Raw genomic sequence first — 11,784 nt, 5'->3', positions numbered from 1 at the left:
GTCTGCGATATTTAATTTTAGCGACTTAATTTTTTACATATTATTTTGTGTGCGACATTTAGGAATTCAACTTAGATATATCAAAGCGTATAAGTCGTCTAAAACATATCAAAAAAGTATTATTCATCAGAGATTGTTGTCATAATTATATCGCCAAACATTGAAGCAATTGTATTTGACAACATTTTTATATCATAATATCGCGTTCTAAAACAACAACACGAGGCGGTTATACGTTTCCGTACTTTTAATACCTCGCAATAATTTTTACGTTTAAACGCAAAAAATTATTGCGTTAAACGCAAAAATTATTGCGTTTAATCGCAATATTATTGCGTTAAACGCAAAAATTATTGCGATTAACGCAATAATTTTTTGCGCTTAAACGCAATAATATTTTTGCGCTTGATCGCAATAATTTTTGCGTTTAAACGCAAAAAATTATTGCGTTAAGCGCAAAAATTATTGCGATTAATCGCAATATTATTGCGTTAAACGCAAAAATTATTGCGATTAATCGCAATCTTTTGTGATTAAACACATAGTGTTTTGCGTTTAAACGCAATGATTATTGCGATTAAACGCAAAGTTTTGCTTTTCAACGCAATAATTAATGCGATTAAACACAATAATTATTGCGATTAAACGCAATAAAAACTATTTCTTTCTCTGAACTGGCCTCAACGGGATTCCGTATTTTCATACATAGCACCAAAAAATTTGTCTTACCCTATCGTATGCTCACAGAATAACTATAAAAAATTAATTTTATTGATCAACATATTTTTTTAGAGAAACTAATTTTATTTATGAGAGATAAATAAAACTCATTTTCTCTCAAATACATCTAGAGAAAAATCAAGGAAGACTCATTTTGTTTAGAAGAAAAATCAATGAATTAGATTACACCAAAAAATTGAATTAAAATTAAATGCACTAATGTGAAAAAATATTTTCAAAATCATTGGTATCAAAGTTCCTTTTTGGAGTAATCTTTCCTGTTGCCCGGGACTCAAAATCTTTGGCAAGTCTCCGTAATAGTTCCTCATTATTGGCCACTAAACTTGACAAAAATACATGTAAAAAAAGGAAAACAAGAAACGCACACTATTTTATTAATATTTATAAACACAATGAGATGATGTATTATTGAAACGCACAAATTAGTGTGCAATAATATCAACTTTCAACACAGACTCTGTTGACGATCATGTCAGAGGGATGATCAATCTCTAACCAGAGTTATTGTTCCACTTATACCGTTGTAGAGAAGCGAACGAAAACTCTGGGTAGAGATTGTGGGTTGATTACCCTGAAAGTATAAATAACCTAAAAGTTCTTGTCATACCGGCACTCGTTATTAACGAATTATTATATAATAACATAAACCCAGTCGTTTGCCTGTCTTTTATTGAAAAAACGGACATCTTTTTCTATTGGTCACGCATGCCATGTGTTGACTGTTATGAGTATCCTACTTTCTCTTTCGAAGATTCTCTTACAAGCAATTCGCCGATGCAAAAACTAAATAAAACCGGAAGTAAAAGTATTTTTTCTCTATATATGTCACAAGTCGCATGGAAGACCCTTAAGCCTCAATGGATAATTCCACACTGTATGTATCACCTTGACCTAGTTACATAGCCTTGACCTGATTCATATCTGTGCCTTGTAGGACCAGGTAATTTAGAACATCCTGTTGACATGTTGGTTGTAGATTTTTAGCATGTGACCACCCTTTTTGTCAGTTATTGATTGAATGGAACTGACAAATTTGAATTTTTCTTGTAAACAAAGTAAAATTTTTAGCTCACCTAAGCCGAAGGCTCAAGTGAGCTTTTCTGATCATATTTTGTCCGTCGTCTGTCCGTCTGTCTGTCCGTCTGTAAACTTTTTCACATTTTCTAATTCTTCTCAAGAACCACTCAGCCAAATTTGATTAAACTTGGTACAAAGCATCCTTGGGTAAAGGGAAATTTAAATTATTAAAATGAAGGACCAAGTCCCCTCACAAGGGGAGATAATCCAGAAAAGACAAAAATAGGGTGGGGTCATTAAAAAATCTTCTTCTCTTGAACCACTGGACCAGAAAAGCTGAAACTTATGTGGAAGCATCCTGGGGTAGTGTAAATTCTAAATTGTTCAAATCATGACCCCCGGGGGTAGGGCGGGGCCACAATGGGGAATCAAATTTTTACGTAGAAATATATAGGAAAAATCTTTGGAATTCTTCTTCTCAAGAATCAATGTGCCAGTAAAACTGAATCTTATGTGGAAGCGTTCTTTGGGTAGTGTAGATTCTAAATTGTTCAAATCATGACCCCTCGGGGTAGGGAGGGGCCAAAATGGGGAATCAAAGTTTTACATAGAAATATGTAGAAAAAATATTTAAAAATCTTCTTCTCATTGAACACTGGGCCAGAAAAGCTGAAACTTATGTGGAAGCACCCTGAGGTACTGTAGATTTCAAATTGTCTAAATTATGATCAGTGGGGTAGGATGGGGTCACATTAGGTATTAGAAGGGGAAATCTGGTAAAGAACAAAATGGTCAAAGCATCTCAGGTGAGCAATGTGGCCCGTGGGCCTCTTTTTTTTTTTTTTTTTTAAATCCGAAAAAAACAGAGTATTAGTCTCAAAACGGAAACATTCAGATGGTTACTCAATTAAAAAAAATATTAGACTGTAAATAATATTTTTAATTAGAAGGATGTAGAAATAGAATAATTGATATATTCAACATGTTATCACATCACACTCAGGGCATGGGGATTCCTACCTGATCTGTTATAACATGTCCTATACCGTAACAAATTAACACTCAGCTGGATGCTTTGGAATACCTGCACAGAAAATAATTTTTGTTTTGCTACAGAAATTGGGGGAAAAAATTAACATGTATCTTGTAGAATAGAAATCATATGTTTTAATACTGTAATCTCTCAAAAACACAATGTCAGTTAAAGACTGAACATCTTATTTGGTGTCTAAATATAAACCTCTGAGTTTTAATTTTTCAAAAGCAGAATTTGAGGTTTTTACAGTCTCTTTTTCTTTTTAAATATAAAAGTAAGGATTGCTTATTCTGAACTATTTCTAAATAATTTAATTTTAGTTGTAACACGTCATTTAATTTGGTAAAAGTTTTTATCCATTTCGTATATAACATAACTTGCCTATGTCACAATGGGTTGCGTCAAAAAAGTATTACTCCGCTTGACGTTATTTTTAGCTCTACTGGTCAGAGACATGAGTAATGCGTCTGGCGTCCGTCCGTCCGTCCGTCTGTCTGTTTGTCTCTCTGTAAACAATTTTTCAAAATGCTACTCCTCCAACAGTTTTGGTCTGATTTCAATATAACTTGGCACACAAGTAGACAACACTAAGATACTTAATTCTGTGTATCGGTTTTTGATTTCGATGGACGGTGTTGCCGTTGAAACTAAAAGTAGAAATTTCTGTGAAATTCTTTCTAAATGCTACTCCCCCTACAGTTTTAGTCTGATTTCAATATAACTTGGCACACAAGTAGACTACACTATGATACATAATTCTATTTATCGGTTCTTGATTCCAAAGAACGGTGTTGCCGTGGTTACTAAAAACAGAAATTTCTGTGAAATTCTTTCAAAATGCTACGTCTCCTACCTTTTTGGTCTGATTTCAATATAACTTGGTACACAAGTACATGTAGACTATACTAAGATACACAATTCTGCATATCGGTTTTTGACTTCAATGTACACTATTGCCTTGGTTTCTAAAAATAGAAATTTCTGTTAAATACTCTCAAAATACAATTTTAGTCTGATCATAATATAATGTGGCATGCAAGTATACTATACTAAGAACAAGATACTTAATCAAGGATCATTATTCTATTTATTGCTGTTGTAAAGTTTCAATTCCCAACTGCTTAAGTACTTTTCTCTTCCTTTGCTATAAGTACAAACAAGTAGAGCTTCAGTCTCAACAGAGACTTCTGGTTAAAATAATGCTCAATTTGAAGCCTTTTTCTGGAGGGAAAAATGTCTCATTGTCTACACTGAAATTTAATTATAAGGAATAAAGCTCATTTCAACTTATGTTATACGATATAACAAAACTTGGGGCAGTTTACGCTTTTTTATAAACCGCTTTGCGGTTATGTTATATCGTATAACATAAGTTGAAATAAGCTTCATTCCTTAAAAAAGAATGCAATGTAAAGTGGCTATTACATAAAACACATGTACCATATTTACAATTACAGAACTAAGGACCATTTTTATCTTGAGGACAAAATTATTCATTTATCTGCATTCTAGAAAAATGTTGGCATTGCTACCTTCTCAGAAAAAAGAAATGAGCTTTCACCAAGATAAGATTTAGTCTGTCATATGTCATTCTGTATCATTTTGTTTACGTGAAAGATTTATGCTTTGAGAGTATATGAGGAGAGAGTCTATAGGGAGATAATCACCTTCAAGATGAAATATGGTACATTTTATTTAAATATGGTGTCTTGTTGTAAAGTTATGTATAGGGAAGTTCTTGAATGTAATAAATATATTTATTTCAAAGTATCATCTTTGAAAATAAAAATGATGAAAATATCAAAATTCATAATCTTTCTATATTTTATGCTTTTTATTTTAAACATTAAATACATGTACATATTTATTGTAAAGAGATACTTGCATAAAGTAATAATATAAACACCTATTCAAATTTTAGATTATTAACAGAACTGAAAAAAGAAAATATAATTTGTAAAATGACTGTTTTTGATACACACAATTTACAATTTTCACAAAGAACAACTGATAAATAGAATCAAATTCAGATTGTCATCAGTATTTTAAATATTTGAGATGTTTCATGTAATAGTTAAGGGGGCCGACTATAGTTTCTATTGCGCAGTATTTCGCGCATCATAGTAAAATGAAAATTATTTACTGTTTTAATGCAACTTTTTTCGCTTAATTATCAAAATTAAACAAAATTAAGAAATTATAAGTATAAAAATGTAATAACAATTTGATATAACTAATTTTTTAACCGATTTTGCAATTGAAAGGTAGGTTGACGTCGTTGCAGTGTGTTTTTGACGTTATGATAATCTGTATCTCTTAAAGAAAGGGGTAATAAAAATATTATTAAAGAAAAAGTAATAAACATACGCTCTTGAAATTTAAAACATAGAAATTTTTGCATATCTCCAATATTTTTATTATATTTTCATGTGAATCCATTGTGTAAGTCATATATTGTAATACTTGATAAAAATAGTAAAATTTTCTAAAATTTTGCATTTTGAGATGCCCCCTCTGGTAACAAGACGGTAGAAATTTGTGTTTCTTACATATATTGTATAATATAGCATTACTCATCAAATATTATAGTTTGAACAAAATGCCTATTGTAGTATTTGTATAATTTGCTTTAAAGTGCTAAAAATTAGCATTTTCCTATATAATGCTATAGTAAATGTACCTGTATTTTGAGACGGTCCCTCAAAATTACTTGGACGGTAGATTTCCCCCAAACTTTGCATGAACACTGAAGTTAATGCAAGTTATATTTGGAATAAAAATGAAGAGTTTCGCTATTGTAGTTTTCACACAATAAAACTATAGTCGGCCCCCTTAAAAGATAGACATTAACAAAGGTCTTCTGTTATTTCATGACCATAGACCTTATCTTGTTTAAGAGCATCCACCACCAAGAATTGATTCCTATTAACGCTTTTTTGCAAGACATCTTCATGTGACTCATTCAGGAGTTTATAGATAATGTTATAATTCTGATAATTTTGGTAGTTTATATTTTATTATATGGCATCTGATGGAGTGAATATTTAGGAAAAAGAGCAGTCCGGAGGTTCCCTATCACCTGTTTCTGAATCACTGATATGGTAATTCAGATAATATGGAAGAATGAGAAGAAATATACAAATTATAAATTCAAAAATAAATTACATGGGCTTCTAAAATGTAGATTATCTTTCACTAATTTGGTGAGCTGTGACAAACTTCTTGTATTCTAATTTCTGTAGCTGTTTGAATTCCGTTGTGCGATTCTTGTCCGAGAGATTGTTGGTATGAGTATAGAGCAGCCTGGAGGTTCCCTGTCACCTGTTGACAGATCCCCAGAATCTGCCACGATATGTCTCTGTAATCTGAATTTATAAGCTGTCCCTGATCATAGTGAACTAGGGTCTGTAGATCATCTAGAGCTGTTTGTGCTCTCATTGTGTGTATGTATCTGTAGCAAAAGATCTCGAGCATGTATAACATTATAAATTGTGGGACATATAATGAAGGCCTGTAGTTCTGTAGACTAGACATTTGTTCTGATATCAATTCACTGATATAATGGATTCCATTGTTAAGTGTGATATCCCATGCTACAGCCTGTCTCATTTTTGCAGACCGGGACTGTCCCCCTACAGCCCTAGTATACATCTCCGTATCTACAAACATGAACATCACATATGGCTGAGCAAACTTGACCTTGATCATCTCTATAATAGATAAAGCTTCCATGTATCTACGTGTCTTGTAATAATACATGGCTATGTATATCATGTCAGTAATACAACCAAACTTGGCTGCTAATTTCAACATGTGACAGGACATTTTGTCAACTCTGTATTTCAGTTTGTTTTTATGTGTGTAAGTTTCTATGTGTAATATATAAGGAATATTCTGAAGAACAGTAGCTGTAAGTGTCTGTAGCATCAGGACTTGATACTGTGTTAGGAGGGGTGAGTCTATCAATAGTTCTATTGTATGTAGATATTTCATATAGGTTTCTAGGTTTGATGAGGAAAGTGTGTCAAATTTGTATATCTCTTGAAACAGCTCTGTATCAAACTTGGTCTCAGAAATCAGAGTATGTTCATCTGTACAGATGGAGAGGTGGGGGTTGAGAAGGACATTTATAATACAGGACCTAATGGAGGAACTGTGTAGCAGAAATGTTAAACCCTTCTCATATAATCCATGCAATCTTATAAATAGATGATGCTGGGTTTCACCATTGACTTTACTCAGAAACATGTTATTTTGGGGAATGAAAAAGTTGGGACAGACCCCCTCATACACCCACTTAAGGATTTGTTTAAAACAAACCCAGAAAAATCCCAGGAGATTTTGTGGACACCAGTGTTGTAATGTATTCTGTTGAATCGCCCAAAAAACTGCTGTCTTCATGTGATAGGAACACAGTAATTTATCATGATCATCACTTAACCGATAATGAATTATTTCTCTTAAAAACAATTTAAGCAAGCCATACGTTAAGAATTGACAGTGATTCATAGCACACACAAGTCTATGTTCTGCAAAAGAGAAAGAAATTCTCCATTCTTGGTCTTCAAGACGTCCTAGTTTATGTCCAATTGCTACAAAGTGACATCCATTTTTCACTATATCATCAACAATATGAGACTGGGGCCATGAGTGACATCTGTCTATCCACGAGGAGGCAGATGGAGGCCAAAAGTCACTAACAAAACAGTGGGCGAAATCATATTCTGCTCCCCCTGAAAGAACTCCACTGACACATGGTCCATGAGGAATTGAGTCAGGTAAAAATGCAGAACATATAATCTTTCTGTATTCTGAACTGGAGACATAAAGCCTGTTATTAACTCTTACACAAGCTCTCTGGACACTCCTGTTCTTGCTTGGTGACAGTAAATATAACAAAGTGAATCCTGGTGGACTATCAGAACAGTCACAGAGGATCAGTGATTGTCTGTGTGTGTTGTAATACTGAGACTGAGACAATTCCCAGATCACACGGTGATCATTTGGCCAGTACATAAAGTCTACATCTGATCCTTCCAGTCTGAACCCTTCTCTGTAGCTTCCACTCACCATCACACTAACCTCATCTCTTGTTCTCCTTTGATTTTCCACCATATCCCTGATGTCCACCACATCTCTTCTCATGGCCACAAGTTGTGAAGTTCCAAGTTTATCACAAAGTCCCATGAACGCCGACTCGGACATATGTTGGAGGGTTGTCTTTCTATTGATGATTATTTTAAAAGGAGAATTTAAAATATCTTGATGAAAATGATATACATGTATGCCATTTAGTTAACAATTCAATGCTTACATAATTTTTATAAGATGATATTATTATTATTACTTTTACTTTTCAAGAAAATTCACTTGTCTAAAACTGTTTTCCCTGTAGCATCATTATTAATTGTTCTCAGCATATCATTAAAACAAAGAACGAAATAGAAAAAATAACAAAGAATTAGTGTGCTACATGTATATGAAGCATGTGACATATATGTGATTTAAAATTGAAGTAATACACAAAAATTAGATAAAACTCACACTGTTATAAAGGAATCCATTTTTACAGGTAAGATATGAAAATTACCTGTGCTATAAATAGAGAAGAAAAATCCCTTTAAATCTTCTTTCGTTTTATATTTACCATTTGTGTTCTTTGAGATCTATAAAATTATAAAATGGAAGCTAAAAAGGAAAGATAAATATAACAGTCTGCTACTAAAAATGACATTGGACCCCTCTAGGAAACAAGGACACTTTAAGAAAATCTGCTCGACCCCCCCCCCCCCCCAAAATACTACTGTTAACTATAGTTTACAAATGTTAACTATAATTAACCATAGTAAATCAAAGTTTACATTTCAGTAAGTCAAAGTATTCTTACTATGAATTTTGAAATAATTTTTTTTTAAACTTTTAACCATTTCTTGTATATTAAAATATGTTTTCAAAAATAACATAATTGATATGCAATTTAAGAAAAATTGAGGCTCTGGGAAGAGTTCTGGAGTACAGTTGTGTGATAGTATTGATTTTATATTGATTTTAATTTATTGTATTTTTCTTTCAGATGCCACTGAAAGTTATAAAATAACTTTCAATAATAAACTTGATTTAAAATAAATATGTTTTATTTAAACATTAAACAAGTAAATAAATTTGTAACAACTTCATATAATTAAAGTCTAGAAATCTCTAGAGCCCTAAACTTAAAACTTAACTTTTAACCTTGAATAAATACATAAGTAAAAATAGCCATTGGTCAATATTTCCCGCCAAAACCTTTGACCCCCTTTGTCCAGTGTGTCCAGCTAATTACTAGCCAAGGAGCAGTCAATGTGTATAGTTGTGTATTTGTATTTTTGGAGAAATCTTTAAAACCACTGACAGTAAGTTGACTTTTTGACATTCCTATTTCATATTAATATTTTCCTATTAATAACTGAATGAAAGAGGCATATGAGAGAATTTATTAAATTATATAAGTTTGTCAAAAGCTGATAAACTAGTTGATTTTAAACTTTGTAATAAATGTATTTTATGACACAAAGAATATAACATATAGTGTATGGATGTTATTTATAAATTGTAGATATTGATAATCCGTAAGCCATACACACAATCATGTATTAGAGAGGGATTCATACCCATAGTCTGGTATGTTGCTATATGTACATAAAGCAAGTATATTATTGTAAATAGTCATTATATCCACTATCATGAAGTGAATAAGAGAAATATCATTTGTATATTTAAAGTCAAGAGGTATAACTCATTGATATATGTGTCAATATTTATTATTTTATTACCTTATTAAATATATAGTAATTATTTGATTTTATGACGACAAAAGATTCTGCTGCTATATGTGATTTCAAATTAAGTAAATGTACTTTATATTGTTTTGTAGAATCTTCTATATGATATGCTACTGTAATAAACATCATCACAGTGAATAAGCATCTTGTGTTACTTGCTGCTCCCGCTACAAAATTTGGCGCCCAACGTGGGGCACTGATGTTGATGGCACCACCTACAGGAGCCACCTCCAGCCCCTCATAGATGTTACAGTCAGTGGTGGATCCAAGCCTTCACTCTGCATTTGAACAGCTGTTGTGTTTTGTCACAGACAATCAACATCCAAGGTAACACACCTGTGTCACACCTGACTGAGTTTTGTTCAGCAGAAACTGTACCTGTGTAAATACCTGTGTTACAAACAATCCGGAAAATTATTTTCCGTGCGTCCAGATTTGTGCTAAAACTTTCCGGAAATTTCCTTTCCGTTCATCCAGACTTTAACATTACCTGTGTAATTCCATATCCGGTTTGAGTCTGCACTTGTTTTCCACACGTGGACTTGTGAATTTTCAAGACTTCTAGACTTATAAAAGCGTAAATTATTTGATAATTTTCTTATTTCTTATTTGAATATTGCTTGTGTAATGTAAGTCATGTAATTTATCTGTATTTTTGACTTAATTGAGTACTTCAGTGTTTCAAATACTGTTTGTTTATATACACAGTTTGTTGATCAGCTGTTTCACTTTCAGTGTTTGCTGTAGTGTTTACATTTTGAAATTTTTCTTTATTCATAAACCTTGAGGTAAATTTGAGTATATAGGCCTACAACTGCAATTACAATGTTTTGATTTTCCTATTCTAGTATCAAACTTGTTGCTGAAGTTTATATTTTGAATTTTCAGAGGTAAATTGACACATTTGAATTTTGAGTTGTTTACAAAATGTAATTCATAATTGTAACAGCTTTGACAGTACATATTATTGAAAGAGTTCTGGTGTGGATGGAGTGAAATATTTCTTTATTTACAGGATCTGCTTAATACTTATTCCCTTTCCTGTTGTTTACATTCTGACATTTTACAACTGACCCATTCAGTGAATGTGACATTTTGAAATAGAGTTTGTTTGTGGTAAGTTGGTAAGTGGTTGTTAGGATACATTGTCCATTGTCCTTGCCCTTTTCCCTTCACCTTAAAGTTAGATAACCATGTCTTAAATAGGTAAATTTAAAATTTGAAAATAAATACTGAGAGTAAATAGGCATAATATAAAGTGTGAGAATTAAATTATAAGGTATTATTTAATCAAGGGTACAAATTATAAAGTTTAGATAAATAGAATTTTTATTTTCAGGAATTACATCGTGCGTTTTCTTTGAATTATTTTCGTGCGTTTTCTTTCATACTTAGTGGAGCGGTTTCTTCATACATTTCAAACATTTGTTTTATTTCTTTTCTTTTTGCATTGCTTTGCGGCAGCTTGCGCTATAGCATTTATGCTTTGCATTTATTGCGCAGCGTGCTTGAGCTTGCTTGCTTGAATTATTTCTTTGCAGCCAGTGTTGTTTACACAACATTATCATTTGCTTGCATAAAATCATTTGTGTGAAACATATTGAATTCTTACAATGTCTGACAAAAAGACAGGTGATGAAGTTCCGAATCTTGAATTTCAAGAAAATGTTGAAGAAGATATTCAAGAAAATGTTGAAGAAAATATTCCAGAAACAACAGCTGGTGAATTGTCCACAGCAGAAAAAGAGAAAGTCATTAAGTACCTTCAAGATCATGAGTACAAAGTCTTTACAAATGAAGCTTTTAACACTTTTGTTGAACAGCATAAGACTGTGAAGAAAGAGATACCCAGTCCGTCTCCTTTCTATTTACCAACATTTACGGCACCCATTACTCCAACAAGTTATAAGGACCTTAAACCACCATCATTTCAATCTTCAATGGCGACTCACATTCCAAAGTTATCGACATTTTCGGGAGATCCAGGCAGATCAAGTGATGTGCCATATGAAGTGTGGAAGTATGACTATGAGGTAGAATGTCTTTCACGTGAAGGATATCCTGAGAGTGTGGTCCTTCAAGCTATTAGAAGGTCATTAAGAGGTCAAGCGAGTCAAATTCCTATGAGATTGGGTCCAGATGCAACACTTAGCCAAGTCTTGGAGAAAA

The 11,784-nt window shown here is 32.6% G+C and overlaps 1 protein-coding gene across 1 annotated transcript; it reads right to left on the bottom strand.

Annotated features, from left to right (window-relative positions):
• Positions 1-2,433: 2,433 nt before the first annotated feature.
• LOC134280185 (uncharacterized) lies at positions 2,434-8,358 on the bottom strand (the record flags this gene model as incomplete). Its single annotated transcript, XM_062762608.1, has 3 exons — positions 8,339-8,358; positions 6,014-8,018; positions 2,434-2,457 (listed from the first exon to the last, which is right to left on the bottom strand). Coding segments are annotated over exons 1-3 (2,049 nt in total), but the record flags the coding sequence as incomplete, so codon positions are not given.
• Between the last annotated feature and the right edge of the window lie 3,426 nt (positions 8,359-11,784).

The sequence above is a fragment of the Saccostrea cucullata genome, unplaced genomic scaffold (genome assembly GCF_032062105.1).
Source record: "Saccostrea cucullata isolate Sc308-1 unplaced genomic scaffold, CSIRO_AGI_Scuc_v1 ctg5945, whole genome shotgun sequence".
NCBI classification, from domain to species: Eukaryota; Metazoa; Mollusca; class Bivalvia; order Ostreida; family Ostreidae; genus Saccostrea; species Saccostrea cuccullata.
Note: the sequence above shows the minus strand (reverse complement) of the source record. Positions and strands in the feature narration are given on the sequence as shown.